This window comes from Puntigrus tetrazona, unplaced genomic scaffold (genome assembly GCF_018831695.1).
Source record: "Puntigrus tetrazona isolate hp1 unplaced genomic scaffold, ASM1883169v1 S000000001, whole genome shotgun sequence".
Taxonomy (NCBI): Eukaryota; Metazoa; Chordata; class Actinopteri; order Cypriniformes; family Cyprinidae; genus Puntigrus; species Puntigrus tetrazona.
This window is the reverse complement of record NW_025047681.1, coordinates 2845372-2865813: the sequence shown is the minus strand read 5'-3', so window position 1 is coordinate 2865813 and position 20442 is coordinate 2845372. Positions and strand designations below refer to the sequence as shown.

The window sequence follows — 20442 nt, the reverse complement described above, 5'->3', positions numbered from 1 at the left end:
GCCTAGACTTCATCACTGATCTGCCCAACTCTCAAGGCAACGCGACCATTTTCACCACTGTGGACCGTTTCTCTAAAACCTGCCGTTTGGTTACTATGGTCTACCTGAGGACATTGTACAGAAGACAGAGGACCCCGGTTCACATCCCAAGTATGGACCGCATTCTTCCAACACCTCAACGTTAATGTTAGTCTCACCTTGGGTTACCATCCACAATCTAACGGCCAAACCAGAACCCCTCAATCAGGAAGTCATTAGTTTCCTCCATTCCTACTGCCAGCTAAAGCCCCATGACTGGAGTCGTTACCTCTTCTGGGTTGAATATGCACAAAATTCCCTGCGTAAACCTGTGCCAGTGGGCTTGACTCCATTCAAGTGCATCTTAGGATTTCAACCCCCTTTGTTCCCTTGGTCATGAGAGCCAACCGATTTACCCTCAGTCATAGACTGGCTTCAACAAAGCGAGGAGGACTGGAACCGCGCTCACATTCACCTACAGCAAGCCACCCATCGACAGGTGCATCAGGCCAACCGTCATCGCCGACCCAACCCTGTATACACCCCAAGCCAGTGAGTGAGGCTTTCTACTTGAGACTTGCAGCGGGGGGCTCTGTTACGCTGGGGGTTACCGGGCCATCTCCTCCGCACCACCAGAGAGAGGCCTCACCAGAGTATTAACCGGGCTCCATTTCCCTTACTGCCTCTTACCTGGGGCTGATTACGCACATCTGTCCTCTGCTCTCTGATTGTTCTCTGCCTGCCCCTGACCTTCTGCTCATCTTTTCTGATTTTGGATTGTCTCCCTTGCTTCCTTGCCATCGTTTTGACCCGATCTGTACAACCGCTCCAATAAAGCTGCATATGGATCCCACTCAGCCTAGTGCTTCATTACAATCTTTGCACAAATAATCTTAAAGTAGAGTGTTTGAAAAATTCATCACTTAAAAGGGTATTCCACCCTAAAATGAATTTTGTCTATAAAATATTTCAGTAATTAAAATTAAATTATATACTTTTTTTTTTCTTCTTATAACTTTGTTGAAGTTTTTCATTTTCCTTCTCCTTTGGGATCATTACAGCTTGTTCCTCTTCACTTAGAAAAACAAATATAAACAACTTTTAGTATGTCTTGTTGATGAATAAAAATTGTACAATTTCTTAGATAAAAAAACTATGTAAACAGCATAGTGCAACCAATAGTCATGTGGTGTAACGTCTCTGCATAAATACACCTAAAGTAAAGTTCTTGTAGAGTTGGACTTCATGACTTAAAAGCATACTCCACACAGCTTAAGCTATACTACTTGAAAGCCAGGAGGCTTATACTGGTCCCATTGTCTGCAAAAGTAATTATCGCTGATAAATCACAGAAAAGTATATAAAATGACATAAAACAAAACAAAACACACGTTCCATCTGTGTGTTGTTGTTGTCTTGTTCAAATGATAAATTATATAACTAAAGAAATTAACAATTTATTAGGAGAAGCTGTGCAATTTTTACATTTTTCATCATGAAAAAAATTCTCTATAAGCTATTTTAATCATTTAAATAAAATTATATTCTTTTTTTTTTTCTTTTACCTTTCTTGACATTGTTCCTTTTCCTTGTTACCTTGGAGGACTTCAGCTGTTTCAGCATCACTAAGAAAAACAAACAAAAAAGATTACAGTGTCATACAACAAATTTAAACAACACAGTTCAACCAATAGTCATGTGGTACAACATCTTTGTTACGATGGAGGTTACCGGGCCATCTCCTCCGCACCACCGGGAGGTCTCACCAGAGGCCATGAATACCTACATTAAGGAGGAACTGGCTAAGTGCTTCATCCACCCTTCTTGAGAACCTGAAGCTACACTTCACTTCAGCCCCTATACTACGACACCCAATCCAGAGGAACCCTTCATTGTCGAAGCCGACGCTTCCAGCACAGGAGTAGGAGCTGTTTTGTCGCAGCACCATAGAAATCTGGCCGAAATGTATCCGCACGCTTTCTTCTCTCGCAAATTGTCGGCACCAGAATGCAACTACAATGTAGGAAATCATGAACTCTTGGCCATGGAATGGCGACACTGGTTAGAGGGGGCAACTCACCCCTTCACTGTAATAACCGATCACAAGAATCTGCAATACCCACACAAGGCAAAACATCTTAACCCTCGCCAAGCACAAGAGGCACCAGAAAAACACCAACCCTTTGCTACCAACCTCAGGATTTCCACTCTTTAATATTCAACTACAATCTTTCAAATATTGATAAAAATATATATTTTTGCATTAGAACGAGAAGAGCTTCACACACACTGAATTTGACAGTCCTTATAACAGGTTTGGCTGATTAACATTTCTGCCTGTAGGATTGTATATGATGAATCAAACAGTGTTCAGATGCATCCATATATTGCTATCTCTGGTGGGACATGTAATGTGCTGATTGTATTTTGGCAGTTCATGGGAGAGATTTGATTTGTTAAAATCTCCAAAGAATAAAATAGAGTCTGGATACTTGGGAAACCATGTACACATTCAAGAGAATGAAAGAGGAAAACTCTTGCAGTGAGTAGAAATGTTTATAGTTGGGTTACAGTTTACAATATGTCTCCAAGTTAGGACAACATACCTTTTTCAGCATTGTTAATGAAAAAAAATCCATCACCTCTTGTTTTCCCTCTGAACAGCTGGTAGCCAACAGATGAAGAGCACTGCCCGGAATAGTTTTACTCAGCCAGGTTTCAAGGAAGCACCGTGGTGCAGAGTTTGTAATCTCCTTGTCGGTGTGGGTAAAGAGAAGTTCATATGTTTTACTGAGATGGAAATTAACATTTGCAAGTTGAATGCTTGGAAGCGCAGTTCGAAAGCTGCACACACAGATCTTAACCAGACTTGTGCCAGCTTGGATTTCGAATGCCGTTGCCTAGCATCCATTTGGCTAATCTCCATTCTCTACCAAATAAAACGGACAAACTTATCCTGCTCACCCGGATTAAAAAGGAAACAGGAACTCTGCTGCTCTGTGTTTTTAATAGAAACCTGGCTGAATGATGCTGGGCTTAAGGCTGCTGGGCTTTCAGCTGTTTAGAATGTTTTACGACACCGAATCAATGGGGAAATTATGCGGCGATGGGATGTGTTTTTACATCAATGAAAGGTGGTGTACAGATGTAACTGCGTTAAAGAAGATGTGCTGTCCCAGTCTAGAGGCACTCTTCATTAACTGTAAACTCACTGATATGATCTCAGAGACTGAGCAACACCCAGAGTATTTTTTTAATCAGTACCTGCAACTAATCTCTCACATGAACTGCCAAAAGAGACAGCATGTGACATGTTCCACCAAAGACAGTAATATGCTGGATCACTGTTACACAGTAATAAAGGATGCAAAGCATTGGGGCTTTCTGATCATTGTTTGCTTCATCTTATACCAACCTACAGACAGAAGCTAAAATCAGCTAAACCTGTATTAAGGACTGTTTTTGAAGCTTCTGAAAATGGTCTGGACAAGCTCACAAAGATGGTAACATCATATATCAGTTTCTATGAGAACATTTGCATTCCTACCAGGACCCATTCAACTTACAACAATGAAAAACTATGGTTTACTGCAAAAGTCAGTCAGCTCCATCAAGCCAAAGAAGATGCTCTCAGGAATGGGGACACAGTCTTGTATAAGGTTTGAAAAGACACCATTCATGCCTCCTCCAAGACTCTTCCACACCTGTTCTCCTGACCAGTGAAGATGGCGAGTACCAGGTAAATAACAAAGGCACCAGGCCCAGACCTGTCTGAAAACCTGTTCTGAACAGCTGGCCCCCATGTTCATAGATCCTCAACAGATCACTGGAGCTGTGTGAAGTCCCTTCTTGCTTCAAACGCTCCACCATCATCCCCTTCCCAAAGAAACCCAAAATGATTATATTTAATAATTACAGACTTGTGGCTCTGTGGTCATGAAATAATTTGAAAAAATGGTTTTGGATTATCTGAAGTGTAAGACTTCAACCTGATTACTAATATGCGTTATTATTTGAATTATCTCTTTAATTAATACTTAGGGAATCAAATATTAATAATTTGAGATGTTTCATGAAATTCATAGAATACACTTTATAAACAAACTTCAGCTAGTCCAAAACGCAGCAGCTAGAGTTCTTAATAGAACTAGGAAATATGATCATATTAGCCCGGTTCTGTCAACACTGCACTGGCTCCCTATCAAACATCGGATAGATTTTTAAATCTTATTAATTACCTATAAAGCCCTGAATGGTTTAGCTCCTCAATACTTGAGCGAGCTCTTATCACATTATAGTCCTGCCCGTTCACTGCATTCTCAAAACTCTGGCCATTTGATATTACCTAGAATATCAAAATCTACTGCGGGCGGCAGATCATTTTCCTATCTAGCACCTAAACTCTGGAATAATCTCCCTAACTCTGTTCGGGTAGCAGACACACTCTGCCAGTTTAAATCTAGATTAAAGACACATCTTTTTAACTTAGTCTACACATAATACACCAACACACTTTTTATTATTCAAATCCGTTAAAGGATTTTTAGGCTACATTACTCTGATTTGCTAGAACCGGGAACACTACTCCTAAAATACGATGTACTTGTGACATCGTAAAAAGAATGGCATCTACGCTAATATTAGTCCTGTCTCTTTCTCTATCTTTTTTCACAGTTTGTATCCAGACTAGATGGTGGATCAGCACCCAGAGATTATGTTCATCAGAGACCAGAACACCTAGATGTGCCCCGTGGATCAATCACCAGATCCTGATGCACACACACACACACTAGGTCATTTACATCTGACACAGCTGCGTTTAAAATTGAACTGGAAGTTAAGTGCTGGGTGTCCGGTCAGAGGAGAACTGATCCCAACTGAGTCTGGTTTCTCCCAAGGTTTTTTTTTTCTCTATTCTGTATGGATTGTTGGGGACACTTAACTTCTAGTGATTATTGTTGAATTGATTACAGAGACCATCTCTGCATTTAATAACAAATTGGTCACTCTCACCATTATACATCCCTGTCATTGTATTCTTCTACCTTACACTGTACAGTGCTTTGATGCAACCTGTGTTGTTAAAAGCGCTATATAAAAAAAAAAGATTGATTGATTGACTAATCCGTCCAGCGTTTAGCACAAATAAAGGTATCTTACCAATTCTGTTTATTTAGTGAGCAGCAAAATAACAACAAATTGGTATTTACTTAGCTGATTATCAGATTTTTGTCTGTTTGTCTTAATTCTGAGCTGGGTTGCACAGATCTGTGCAGAGTTTGACTTTACAATACTCAACACACAAGACAGCAACTCTTAATAATGAAAAAGAAAGTTTATTGCACAATACTTCTACTAAAAGCGCTAAGCTTAGAATGAACACACACACACATACAAACAGTTGGGGAAGGAATTGTTTAATGAAGTCCAACGTCTATTTTGCTATTTCTAAGATCGCAACCAACAAGAATTCATTAAAGCAAAGGTTTAAGCACATAGCAAATGTCATAAGCTTTCATTCAACACCAAACGTCATATATCTAGCACACATTTCAAATGCTATCTATCAAATGATTATGCAGTGTTAAAACAGTCTTGAATTGTCTCTAAAGAATCTTCTGGCCACACCTGGATTTGTTTTTGAAGCGGTTTGACAACTTTTATGAGCAGTCTGTATGCATGGATTAGCAATGATGTGGTCTGAGATGCCAAGTTGGGGGAGGGACTTGAAAGCTCCTATTTGAGTGGTGTAAGTCCAGAGTGTTATTTCCCCTTCCACTATAGCATGATATCTGGACGAGCTGAATGGCACAGTACGGAATGTTGATGCTAAGCCATGTTTCTGGGAGCAGAGTCCCGCAGTTCTTCAGCGTGTGTGAAATTTAGCTCTAAAATTGCAGATGACAGATCCCTCTGAGGAAGAGTGGCATTTACTTCATTACACAGTGCCTGTCTCTCCTCAGTGCACTCAGGAGATCGGTCTGCTAACCCTGCCAGAATTCCAGGGAGAATCTTCCTTAGGCATGTCCATCCAGAAACATAGCGGAGCTGAAAGGCTTGGATTACGTGCTTTGAAGGTTATAAATAGACACCCTTAGGTTACACTTTTGTTTGAAGAGACGTCCAGGCACATTGACAGTGCGGCATTGAAGTGCAGCATCTGTTTCCCCTTTTTTTTTTAGAGAACAGAATTACAGTCAAGTAACCCAAGGATTTCCCTATCAAAAGCAACTCTCAATGCAGTGCTCAAAAGCACTAATGGGAATGAGAATACCAATTTCACGGTACTGGAGTTGTGTAGTTTGTGTGCATTTAAGCATTTAAGAGATCTCAGACATGACTCTGCCATGTTGATTCAAGGACATAAGAGCCCGGAGAAGCATGGATATCCATACTATAGAATCTGACAGATGTGTGGGGAGTGCACCAGCCTGCCGCATCACACACTTGTTGCAAGGAGACACCTCTTGCTAAACCTATTAAAGATTAGGTTTCCCTAGTTTAATCTCACTGCAACACTGTTAGGGTTATGTATTGACATTTTGCAACTTTGATCCTTCAGTTTCAGCTTCCATCGGGTGCCAGGCTTTGTCAGCCTGATGAGAACGTAATTTTGGAGTTAAATGTTGACAGTTATGCACCTGTGGCCTTTTAGTTTCAGTTTGATTCTTGGTTATAACATGGCCTCCGTAGAATACTGATAGGGCCACCGGAAGAATCTGAAGGAGTGAAGATTCTGACGCACAAGAAATGTGGCCAATTGTTTTCATTTACTGTATCTTGTCCTTTCCTCTATAAATAAAGTGACTTGCAACCTGAGCGTCGGAGGAGGCAAAGCAGGCAGAGAGGCAAAGCAGGGAAGGAGGCAAAGGAAGGCGGGGGCCTGCCCGGCCCCCGGCCTCAGGCGGACTGAGATCCGTCTGGAGGCAAAAGGGAGGTTAAGGAGAAACCTGCTTCTCTCCCGCTTGCAATCGACAGCAATCTTTGCAAGCCTTAAAATCCATAAAAATATGTCTTGTGTTTTATTTCGCGTTTGAGTTGATCCTTCCTGGTAAAGAGCCGTTTGAGTGAAATAGTCTCAACATTTACTTGGTCCTTCGAGCCGGATCCCAACACGACAGGGCGGAGGAGGAGAGGACGAAGAGGAGCTGAGAGACAGTCTCTGCAGAGCCAGGCAATAGCTGCCTGAAAAAAAATCCACCCGCGTGAATTCGAGGGGGTCGGTGAATCTTCGTCTGAAACATCAACTTCTCCGGGCTGTCTGACGGGAGCCGTTGGAAGGACAACTCAACGCACTGATCAGGTGATATACCGGTATTGTTTTTTATGGATTGGTATGTGAATGAGACTGCAGTATAATAGGTACCGGCTCGAGTTCGTAGCCAGTGATTTGCCTGTTAAGGTGAAGGATCTGTATCGACAGTGAAGCCAAGATTACTAGCTGCTTTGGAAGCACAGTAATCTCGACAGATTTATTCTGTCTGACCAATAGTCTGGGACATTGGTTTGTCGACAAAAAAATTGTTCTAAGCGCGCAGGGTATGAATGGTATGAATGTGTTGTATGAAAGTCATTGTGAATCACTAGGATTTACGGTGAATAAGGTGGTTGTTGTGGTTTAGGAATAACACGACTGATATTTCTCCCTACTAGAAAGGGAGTTGTGTTATTCAAACAGAAAACTTATATTGGGTTTGAGTCAAAATTGAAAAGTTGGTTTGTTCAGACGGCTGTATCCGCAGGCAAATTAGTGTCTGTAGAAGCTTGGTGCAGTGGACGATCTGATCAGACGTGTGACTAATTGTTGACTCTTACCAAAAGCAAAAATGGGTGCAGAAAAAAGTAAATTGACGGGAGATCCAAAGTTTATGCATACATATTCGGCAGACAGTGTGCGATACCTCTATGAGTGGAATAAAAAATATGATTTCAGTGGTAAATTAGTCAAAAGGGACTGCGCTCTCTTAATAAACAAAATAAAGGTTGATTTATCCTTAGCCAAGGGAAAAAAGGGTGATCTGTTGAAACTTCAATTGATTGAAGCGACGAAGTGGCAAATCCACATTACGGTGTAGAGGGCGATCGCAATAGATACCTTAATGTGTATCGCCCATGGTCAGACCAAGACATTAAAGAGGCAGCAGGGGCACTTGGTCCACTTGAAAATACCGCTGCATGGATAGAGAATTTTAACCAACTGATACGCACGTATCGTTTAAATGGCCAAGAGGTTGACAGAGTTGCGGGATTGGCTCTTAAATACAAATATGGCCTGGTTAGGGATAGTTTCACGGGTCTAGATGGGAATAATGATCCGTTAGCTCATGATGGAGAGGCATTGAAAAATGCAGTAGGAGCATTGACAGACAGAATTAAAAACACCCTTGGAACGCGCCCAGATTACTCTAATATATCCCAGTGTACACAGAAAGATGGAGAAGATGTACAGGAATACAGAGCACGTCTGGAAGAAGTTTTTAGGGGTAACAGTGGGGTTCAGTATAGTGTCGTGGAGGCTAGTCCATACCAACAACAATTAAAACAAGCACTCCTTTCAGGATTCAATCCCCAGTTGACGAACTACATCAAAAAATATAATATAAGTTGGTCCACCGATTCAGTGAATAACATAATGACTTATGCCAAACATGGACAGGGATTGTTGAAAAATAAAAAAGAAAAAGCAGACAGGGCCCATACTTTCGCTGCACTCACTGCCCTCTCCCAAGGCGGGGCCTCACTTGGTGCAGACACTTACTACCAAGCTAATCGGAGAGGAAGAGGGAGGGGGAGGAAAGCAGCACGTGGTCGAGGTAGAGGGAGAGAGTTGTTGAGACAGAGACACGATAACAGAGAATGTGATAGGTGTTTTAATTGCCACAAGGAAGGCCATTATATCCGAGACTGCCCAGAACCGCTAAAGCCCAGAACACAGGGTAAAAGCCCCGAGGAAAGCCACAGACCCGCCCCATATAATGATCAATTATTACAAGCGAGACCCAGCGCCCGACCCGGCCTACTCAGAGAGATTTTCTAGGCTAGGCCATCAGCATGTCACATTGAGCACATTATACACAGACAGAAAAGGAAATGCTGTATGCTCTGTGAAACTTTACAGCGGGGCACAGCGACTTTTTGAAGGTCAAGACAGACCGCCACATTTATCTTTGTCTAAAGCAGATAAGATGGGTGGGAAGTGAATGAGAGGCACTCTCTCTATTCCAAAACAGTGAACTGGATGTGTACACTTACCCCCAGAGCCCATTTGATTGAAGAAACATCATGACATTCTTTAGCCACTGTTGAGATAGATCCCTTTCTCAATGTAGTGCCAGAAAAATTTTGGTCAAGAGGGAAGACAGACGTAGGGTTAATGACAACAGTAACCATCAGAGCTAATGAGCTGTCTGTCACCACTCGTAGTTCCAACCCACAGTCAGGTTCTAGTTTATGTCGATGACGTATTGATTGCCTCAGACACACAAGAGCACAACAAAGAAGCTGCTGTAAAAGTGTTTCAGCTAAGCAAGCTGCACAAGGGAAGCTAGAGATATGTGAAATACATAAAGTAACATCAGTAGAAACTCCATTAGACATGTCAGTAATATCAGACATGCAAAAGCAAGCACCAGCATCCGAGAAGCAAATGTGGTTAACAAAAGGAGCACAATTGTCAGATGACACATACAGACTTGAAGGCAAACTGTGCCTTCCACGAAATTTGTACAAAACAGCAGCAATCTTGACACATGGGCAAGCACATATGTCAACAGGAGGGATGGTGCATAGGGTAGAACAGTACTTTTATGCACCAGGATTTAATAACTACTCAAAAAATTTTTGTAAATCTTGTTTGATCTGCTGTAAACATAACTCACAGGGAAATTGCAGGCCTAAGAGAGGTCAATTTCCAAAGCCAGACTACCTTTTCAGTTTATCCACATGGATTTTATTGAACTGACACCTTGCCAACAGTACAAATACTGTATAGTAGACCGTTCAGTTTACCGCTGTGTGATGATGTGTGTGAGAAACCACAAGAGCAGCATACACTAGCAGAGTGGATGAACAAAATGTGTTGAAATTTAAAATGTTTAAAGATGTTGTGAGAGCAAATGATCTGCCAGATATTCCTCTGTCCCCACAGGTCTCAAGAGTGAAACCAGGCGACAGCATCCTGATTAAAGCACCGTGGTGCTGACTACCCCAACTGCCTTGAAGACCGCTGAGAGATCTACGTGGATTCATCAGAGCCACTGTAAAAGGTCACAGAGTTTCCCTGCCCAAACGACGAGTATGGGTGTGAAGTCCGGTTACAAAGGGTGGTGGTGAAGGCAATAGGCCTCGCTGGTCTCAACCCGGTGAAGAAACCAAAGAGCCCTACTCATTTTTAGCATGGCGTGGAGTCCTGCTGTGGATGGATGCGGAGGAGAGAGAGACGATTAAAGGGAAACTGAAACTAATTGAATTTTGACTGGTTCACAGAACAACATGAACTAAAGACTCATTTTGATTTGAACATGTTTATGCATTATCTGTGTTTTACCATGTTTAAGGGCAATGATTACTAAAATGATTAGCCAGACATTTTTCAGTTTTACCATACTTCTCCACCAAGAGAGAAATGGAGAGCTTTTAATATCATGTTTGAAGTCTCAGTTAAAACCACAGCTGTGACATGGCTGTGTGCTGATGTTATGATACAAAAGGTACACTGATAAGCTACAGTAGCCGTGCCAAGAACAAGAGGCACTGTTTTATTTCATTCTTCCTTTTCAGTTTATTTTCACATTTTCCTCCTATGTTCAAGCTTTAAATTTTATATGTATACATTATGATTAAGATGCAAGCCTTACAGGTGATCGCCCATATAACATTTTGGGGGTCGGCTGGGAATTTTTCCTCAGATACTGGGGTTTTCGCCCAACCTTGCTGTTTAAAGTAAGCATCGACTATGTAATCAAGTAATCAGTAGAGATGTAGTTCAATATGCATATGCCTTATTATGTTATTTTTCAGGTGCTAAACGTCAAACAGGAGGGATATGTTAGGGTTATGTATTGACATTTTGCAACTTTGATCCTTCAGTTTCAGCTTCCATCGGGTGCCAGGCTTTGTCAGCCTGATGAGAACGTAATTTTGGAGTTAAATGTTGACAGTTATGCACCTGTGGCCTTTTAGTTTCAGTTTGATTCTTGGTCATAACATGGCCTCCGTAGAATACTGATAGGGCCACCGGAAGAATCTGAAGGAGTGAAGATTCTGACGCACAAGAAATGTGGCCAATTGTTTTCATTTACTGTATCTTGTCCTTTCCTCTATAAATAAAGTGACTTGCAACCTGAGCGTCGGAGGAGGCAAAGCAGGCAGAGAGGCAAAGCAGGGAAGGAGGCAAAGGAAGCGGGGCCTGCCTGCCCCGGCCTCAGGCGGACTGAGATCCGCCTGAGGCAAAAGGGAGGTTAAGGAGAAACCTGCTTCTCTCCCGCTTGCAATCGACAGCAATCTTTGCAAGCCTTAAAATCCATAAAAATATGTCTTGTGTTTTATTTTGCGTTTGAGTTGATCCTTCCTGGTAAAGAGCCGTTTGAGTGAAATAGTCTCAACAAACACCATAGCAATCACGTTCCCAGAGCGAGAGACACAGACTGATGCAAGGCTCTGAGTTTCACAAGGATACACTTACAAACACCTGTATTTTAGCTTTTGATATGTTCTAATGAGTAAATTTGCATACAATTGCTGGAATATATCTGGAATATTCTCCCCCAAGGACCACGGGATAATTCTAACACTGCTTGCGTCTGTTCATAACCTTCAGGTGCCCTTTATCAAATGATAACCTACCAAGGATATTTAAGCCAACTCTTGGCTTGGCTTGCTTTACAACCAGTCAAAGAAAGATTGTTCGCCATACCGCTATTGAGCACAACATCAAGAACAGCTTTTAATAGAGAACAGTTTGGTTCTGGTTGAAAAACCTAGGACTTCACAGAAGTATTTTATTTATTGCTATTTTTTACACAAGGATGTCATACTTTTGATGGCTGCTGTGGCCCCATGAGGCATAATGGGAAGAGCTTTGGCGACATTGTAGATGAGAGTACTATTATCAAGTTTTTATGCCTTACAGTTTTACCTGGAAAGCTGATCCTTGGCCATTCTAACAATTACAATAGGGCAGTGGGTTCTCAAACCTGTCCTGGAGGACACCTGGCCGTACACTCTGTGTCTCCCTTATAAAACTCACTTGATTCAACTCATCAGCTTGTAACTAAGACTTCAAAAGTGAAATTGAGTGTGTCTGACAAAGAAGACATAAAACAATGTGGGGCTAGAGATCCTCCAGTTCATGTTTAAAGGAAAACACCACCGTTTTTGTCACTACTATGTTCTTCCCTCTATGAGGAGTTGATACATATCACATCTGATATTGTCACATCTTAATCACACACTTAATCACTGTAGCACACTGAGCCACTATGTTAGTGTTTAGCTTACACCTTTTATTCCTCATTTTAGAAGCCACAAAACACTTCCATTTACTGATATGTATTAACTTGTCTAAATTAAAGGGAGGAACATACTGAAATATGCAAAAATGGTGGTGTTTTCCTTTAAGAACCCTCGCACTAGGGTTGAAGCAGTTAGGGTGGATTCCTTAGCTGGTGTTCAAAGTAAACACACACACACACACACACACACACATACAGTATATATATTGTGAGATTCTATATTTTTGATATGTATCTGTAAGCTCAAACTTAACAACAACAACAGCAATAACAAAAAATAATAAAATGTTTTACTTTACATGTAAAGAATCTAGAAAATATAAATACGTTGGAATATGTTTCACTTTTTAAAATAAGTTCCAAAAACAAAAATATTTTCATGATATTCTACGCTTTAGCTGTAAGCGCAGCAGCCAAACAAGGTGATTATTACTCGTGCTTTATAGAACAGGTAAAACAGGTAAAACTTGTTTTGACACAAAAACACTTACTAACACAAGTACTTAAAGTAGAATGTTTAATGCAACCTTTCACCATTTTGGAAGGAATATGTTATATATATATACAAACACACACATACAGGAAGTTTATGTACACTTTTTATTATTATTTTTTTATATAAATATTTTTATCAATAAATATGTAACACTGAAAAAACTTGTGAAAAACATACAGATATTTAAATATTCTTACCTCATTTTGATATCCTTATAGATCTTACTTCAGTTTGATAAAAAATTAAATGTTTAGCTTGATCACAATTCACTTTTTACTAACAAAGGGACAGACAGGATTTTCTTTTAGACTAAACTAAATTAATTATCCAATGAATCAAAGCAAATCATACCAATGCAGCTTAAGGTTGTTACTGTTATAATGAGCTTTGTTTATAGTTATCTTCTTTTATAGTTTTAGAGGAGCTGCCATTTTTATGGGTGGGTAAACAAAATGAAAGTAGTCCCTGCCTTTATAAATAACTGTACTAGTGGTGGGAATTTGGATTACATTTTGTGATTTTTTTTCTTTCTCAGTTTGTTCACCAAAATGATTTTAGATTTGGCCACTGATTTGTTTAGTAAATACATATATATGTAAGTGGAAATTAATACTGTATGTGTTACAAATCAACGGAATCATTACGCTTTGTTAAAATGTGTCATAAGTCTGCTTATCACATCTGGGGCCTCATTTATTATTCAGTTCTATTCAGTTTTATTTATATAGTGCTTTTATGATACGATTCATTGCAAAGAAGCTTTGCACAGTAAATTAAGTTTCTACATTATGTTTAGAAACTTAATATATTTAACTATATATATTTAAATTGGCAAAATTTGGTGATTCTGTATGTTGTCTGGAGGGTTGACATCCTCTCTCTCAGGTTTTGGTCATCTATGACCATTTAACGGTTGGATCCAGCCTGAAGCATGTAAAATTCATAAAACTGTGGCAGAATCAGAAACAAATAGAGACGTAATTAGTGCAAAACTATTTGTTCAATACAAGCTGTGTTTAATCAGATATTGTAATGGATCAGCTGTGGCTCTGACCACTGCCAATCGCCATGAGCGCTATGTAAGCACACAACACATATAAGTCAGTATCTGGCTTGTATGCATAAAGTGGACTCTCTACCTCGCTCCTCTTGTGTTTCTCTCCATGTCCCATTTGTCTCCAGTATCTCTGTCAGCTGCCTCTGTGGTTGTGGTTTGTGTTCTAAGGATCTTCTTCGTCTTCTCTGTACCCATGATTCATGGAAAAGATAAGAACTGTTCTCACATTTTTGACTGTAGACGAACATCCGTTTAATTGCAAATTGTAATCCAAGAGATTCTGTGTACTATTTTTTGGTCCAATAAGTAATATCTTTGTCTTTTTAATAGGGGAAAATTATTGGTCATCCAATCTTTACAATTTTGAACATACTCTATTATCTTAGAGCATTTAGAAATTTCATCTGGTCTTGTTGAGATATATAGTATCATCCGCATAGCAATGGAAATTAGACTTTTTTGTTGTTGACTTTGTTTGCCGACCCCCTCCTGGAGGTCCATCCTTCACCAGAATCTCTCCCAAGTTCCCGCCCCCAAGTTGTTTCATTTTTAAAGTGTGAGGACACACCTTTATAGGAAGTTGTGGATAAGTCACGCACAAGGACTGTTTATTGTTGTTTTTCTATGCCAATGCTCCTGTGTGTGCCCTACTTTCTTAATAAATTGATAAATTCTTCCAGTGTAATTATCCACATGACTCTCAATCCAGTGCTGCCAGTTTCTCAAAGGTTCTATGTGTTTTATGGCCTCTTTTCAGCAATGTACTATACAGTATATTGTGACATGGTGAAGAATCACACAAAAAAAAAAATGTACAATCCATGAAGAGTTATTAGACTTTAGCCATTAATATGACTATAAACAACTGAAAAAGCACAAATGTCAGGGCATGTTTAAACTTCTGTAGGTCCCAAATAATTGACCTATCTTCATACTCTCTACACCATCTCCGGTATGCTGTCAGTTTCTAAAAGAAAATAAGCTCATTCCTCTCTCACAGCATCTCTGGTATGCTGTCAGTTTCTAAAGAAAATAAGTTTCATTCTCTCACAGCATCTCTGGTATGCTGTCAGTTTCTAAAGAAAATAAGTTTCATTCCTCTCACAGCATCTCTGGTATGCTGTCAGTTTCTATAGAAAAATAAGTTTCATTTCTCTCACAGCATCTCTGGTATGCTGTCAGTTTCCTAAAGAAAATAAGTTTCATTCCTCTCACAGTATCTCTGGTATGCTGTCAGTTTCTAAAGAAAATAAGTTTCATTCCTCTCACAGCATCTCCTGTATGCCGTCAGTATCTAAAGAATCTTTTTATCATTTTGTGTCATTTTACTATTGTTGGAGGAAGGAAATTTATTTTCTTTATAAAAACAGCAATTATATTATGCAATATACCACATTCCTCCCAAAGAAATTAAGTTTTGAACCAGTTATTTTAATGCAGTTGTTCCCAAAACTCTACCTCTTGTCACAGTGTGGTTATTATACCCAATGAGAATATTATTCTTAACAGTCTTTAGTATTCCACAAAAGAGTAAATAATAATACAGACATGCAGGCAGGTAGGTAGACTGGAACCACACATATACATAGACGAGATCGGACAACCTGACACGAAACAAACAGGAACTTATAAAGGACAAAGGAAATGACTTAACACACCTAGGGCAGTGAGGGGCACACAGAGCACATAGAACATGAAAAACAACAACAAACAGTCCAAGCATGTGACATATCTCGCCCTCCTCCCGGAAAGGTGTCTCCTTGCACCTAAAAATGAAACAACAAAGGAAGAAGCTGAACGGAACTTGGGAGGAGGTTCTGGTGGAGGACAACTCCCCAGGAGGGGTCAGCAAGCAGAGTCAACAACCAACACAGTGTCCAGGGAGGAACAGATGAAGGAGGAGCCAGAGAAGTGATAGGAGAAATAAGGAGCAGGAGGAAATCCATAGGATCCAGAGAGAACAGCCATGACGTTGACTCAAGATGGAGCCAACAGAGGAGGAGCCATGGAGGAGGAATGGCCGTTGACTCCATGTGGCCGACTAATGGTGGCAGAGCAGGTGGTTGGTGGAGCCCCTTACAGAGATGAAGAGCCAAAGAGCCAGGCAATGGCGAGGGAAGCGGAGTGATTTAGGGATCCTGAAGGAGCGCAGTGGTGCCTGGAGCAACAGAAGAGCGAGGAGGAGACTGATGGATGGAGAAGCCTGACAGAGCTGGAAGGATGGAATAATGATGGAGGCAAAGTTAGAGGAGTGGAATCCCGAGGTGACGGAGGGTCCACGACAGAACAAGGTGGAGCCAGAGGGCTGATGGAGCCTGACGGAGCTGGTGGACTGATTGACCATTGTGGAGAGGAGGTGGTTAGGATTCATGGGGGAGCTGATGGGTCTCACGGCCGAGGTGAGACTCGGGACTCAGAGGCTGGATGACGAGGTGAGAAATCCTCCACCCACAGTAACAATGGTGACTAGCAGACCTGTAGCGAATCCCACCACCAGATGGTGTGCTGATGTAAGGAGCGAAACCAAAAACCTGCCATGAAATAAAAAACTAATCTGTGTCATGAACCAGCGCTCTGTGGCTCTCTCCGACGGCCACCGGAGGGACCTTCCCAGAGTATTAGTCCTCAGAACTACATTTCCCATCATGCCTCTCTTCAGCCCTGATTACCTGCCCAGGTGTACCCCTCATTAGACTGCTATATAAGTTGCAACCAGCTCTTGCTCTTTGGCGAAGTCTTATCCTTGCCCCCGCTGGTTTATTCCTCTATCATTGTCTTCCTTGTTTGACCTTGCTCAGTTTTACCATTTCTCCGATTGTTTGCTGCCGGCCCATTGATCTCCTGCCTGTGTACCTGACACTGATAATGAAAAAGACGCATTAGGATTAGCTTTCTTAGACATTCTGAACTCTGTTGGGGTTAGACAACACGTGTCTGGACCTACTCATTGTCGTAAAGCATACTCTATATCTAATAATGTCCAAAGAACCATCACCTCCACCACAAAAGACCTTAGCACGTCCAATATGACGCAAAAAACTTGATGATATAAATAGAAACTATGCACTCTCTTTTTCTAGCACTTTAGATACAGTTTCTGCTTTACACTTAAGAAAGATCAAAGAAAACAATCTCTATATAATGGTATAATGAGAACACACAAAACTTGCTAAGAGAGCAGCCTGAAAATGGAGCGCAGGTTGAGAAAACAAAAATAGAAGTATTTCGTATTGCCTGTGACGGAGAGTATCGTGTCATACAAAGAAAAAGCATTAAAACTACTAGATCTGAGTATTTTTATCTCTTTTAAAAGAAAAGAAAAAACACAACCCCCGGTATTTATTCAATAAAGTGACTAAATTAACAAGTGCTAACATTCCCCAAGAGTATAGTAGTAATGACTTTTGAACTTTGTAGGGGTCCCATTTCCTGCAGAATGGAATCTAGAGGCCCTGGTCCGAAGGTCAATGCGTGTTCGGTCTTTCCTTTGCATCTCTTCAAAAATTATAGCACTGACCTTATACATAATTTTATCTGACTCCAATCTTTCGTGATTTTAGTTATATTTATTTAAATGTAACTGCTGATCACTCTAGTTGTGATTAAATTTGGATCATTAATTAACTATAATATTTCCTAGTTTTGACTTATCGCTCGTTAAGTCTGGATCGCTTAGAGACCTTGTTTGGCCAGAAGAGACTCACGACACATCTGGGCTAGTCCAGGTCTTAGTCAGAGGCTACTCCGTAGATCGCTTACCTTAATGCAGCCATCTCCTCGATAGACTCAAAAAGAGTATTTTTTTTATGCGTTCCCTAAGTAATAGCATGCTAAGCCAGTTACAGAATCGCGCCTTGTGCTTTGTCACTTTCCTTATATACTCAGACCAGACAAAGAAATCCCAAATGTAATTGTAAAACCTTGTGTTTAGGTTCCCGTGCTCCAGGTCACACCTAGCTGGAACACTTTCAGAGACCCAAAAGGAGGACACACCTTCCTTCAACAGAACACAGTTCTGCCAAGTTCTTAATCTTCTCCATAATATAAGTGATTACTGTGAAATGGAGACCAATTTACCAATCGCACTGAGACCTTTCAAATGAGACCAAACATGAGAGTGAAGAACAATAGGTTCATAAAACACATGACATATAATGCCTTATTCCTAATGAACTTTAAACCAACTCTTTTTGGGCAGAAGGAGGGGGAAGCAGGAAGAGCAGAGGTGTGGAGGGTGTCATAAAAGCAACAGGGTGTGTGTGTGTTGTTTACTCTCCTTTGAAGTCCTTTTTCCTTTGATATCCTTCTCAGATTAGTCTTATTGCATTTGCAGGTTTTTGATTCAGCTCCTTACATGTGTGTATTTTCACGGTATTGCCTTAGAGCGCTGTGTTTCCCCAGCAGATCTTCTGCCAACCTAAGAGGGTTCAATCACCTCTAATTTTCCATTTGCACTAAAATACTGTCCATATGAGTATACGTTCCGAGACTTCCTATGGGAAAGCTGGACTTCAACCCCTACGTCCCTGTTCACTAGAATGTGGGATTTCCCAGTGTTCCAGTTTTTACTGAATGGGTAGTACTAAAGGTAGTAGCTGGCTTCTTGTGGTAGAGTCCTGGCCTACGACAATTAGATTGAGGGGCCTTAGGAAGCTCCCATACGACACTGGAAGAGGTGGTGTCAGGAACACTTTCAGAGACCCAAAAGGAGGACACACCTCCTTCTCAACAGAACACAGTTCCAAGCAAGTTCTTAATCTTCTCCATAATATAAGTGATTACTGTGAAATGGAGACCAATTTACTAATCGCCTTTCACGCTCCTTACTTCCTTGCGCCCCTGTTCATTAGAATGTGACGCCCCAGTGTTCCAGTTTTACTGAATGGGTAGTACTAAAGGTAGTAGCTGGCTTCTTGTGGTAGAGTCCTGGCCTACGACAATTAGATTGAGGGCCTTAGGGAAGCTCCCATACGACACTGGAAGAGGTGGTGTCTATGGGCGCTTTTGGTAGGGATCCCAATTTGTTGGTCATCCGACATGATTTAGGCGTGACCGACTAAACAGGAAGCGCCTTGGTTACGTGTGTATCCTCGTTCCCCAGAAGAAGAAACAGATTCACAGTCAGCTGACGTGGCGCCTCATTCTCTTCTCTTCAGGCAATGAGGGTTACATACGTAAGATGTAATACGAGATGTTTGGTGCTTACAAAATTAATATCATAAACTGGCGATCTTGTTACTGTGCTAATTAATAGCATTTTCACTATATTTTGTATTTTAATATCCAGCAAAGAGTTTATGTTACACGGCTCATTCAGTGAATTTCTGACTGACTCCGTGATCTGCCATGAAACAGTGACTCTGTTCAAATTCCCTATTAAATGATTCTTGTTTTAGCTAATTCGTCACAATTGGTATTGAGATTAATATGAGTTTTGATATGAAAATGCTTTTTCTTGTAAAACTTGCTTTTTAGGAGTGAATAAGCAACAGCAGTGAAAGTCAGATGTTTGATGGTTTTTATAATAACCACAAAAGTTATTGAAAACGTACATATGGGTGGGTGAAAAGAGCATGATGCAGGAGAATTAAGTGGAGAGTGGAGGCAGACAAAGACTATGATGACGAGGAGGAGGAAGAGGCCAGGCACAGACAGCAATGTGGAGAATAGAGTAATCTGTCATGCATCACAGATATGCAATTACATCATTTTTATGGTTTAGACAAAAAGGGTGGACAATCCTTAATCTGCCTGAATAATCGGCCAGATTAAATGTGTGAAATAAAAGGACATGTTAACTAAAAATGTTTATAAAAATATATTTGTGCAATATACGAATTTACATACAAGCAAAATTAATTACAGATCCATTTTCAAACTGATCTAATGTGCTGATCCTAAGTTATATTTAGGAAGGCCTGTTGATAGAAGTGAAACATAATATGCAAATACCACCTGAATAGTTATGTTTTTATCAGAATCACCATTGTTTTTGTAGGAATAAACATAGCATGTTTCCATCACGGTTATTCTTGCATGGAAAAAAACAGACACAATATACAATATTTGCAATAGTATGCCAATTCTATTCTGAATAACTGGGTTAATATAATTCATTATAATTATCTTTGTAAAGAATAAGTCATTGCTACAGCTATCCCTGTGGTCTCGAACTAGAGACATGTTAATCTACCAACAGAAAAGGTGAGAAATCTTTCCTAATGGATTTACTTTGTTATTAGTATTTTGCAGGAGCATTTTATTTGCAATGTGTTATGCTGGTACCAACATTTATATGGTTAAATATGATCTATATTTTCTTTTTTATTATTTATTTTATTTTGCTTTACTGTATTCAG

General features: G+C 40.4%; 2 protein-coding genes across 58 annotated transcripts in view; both read right to left on the bottom strand.

Annotated features, from left to right (window-relative positions):
- Positions 1-13424, bottom strand: part of LOC122331570 (cilia- and flagella-associated protein 251-like) — a 68808-nt gene extending 55384 nt beyond the window's left edge. For 7 of the 9 annotated variants that reach the window (XR_006248197.1, XR_006248205.1, XR_006248203.1 and 4 more), the window contains exons 1-3: positions 13224-13424; positions 1584-1643; positions 1034-1093 (exon numbers count right to left, since the gene is read on the bottom strand). Coding sequence is in view for 1 of the 9 variants with exons in the window: in XM_043229113.1 (XP_043085048.1) it covers positions 1034-1093; positions 1584-1643; positions 13224-13228 (125 nt within the window). In the remaining 8 variants the exon portion in view is untranslated. The remainder of the gene's footprint in view (positions 1-1033; positions 1094-1583; positions 1644-13223) is intronic. The other 2 variants (XR_006248204.1, XR_006248211.1) reach the window with 1 other exon arrangement.
- Positions 1-20442, bottom strand: part of LOC122331512 (trichohyalin-like) — a 590129-nt gene that overhangs the window by 149456 nt on the left and 420231 nt on the right. The gene's annotated exons all lie outside the window — the stretch shown is intronic.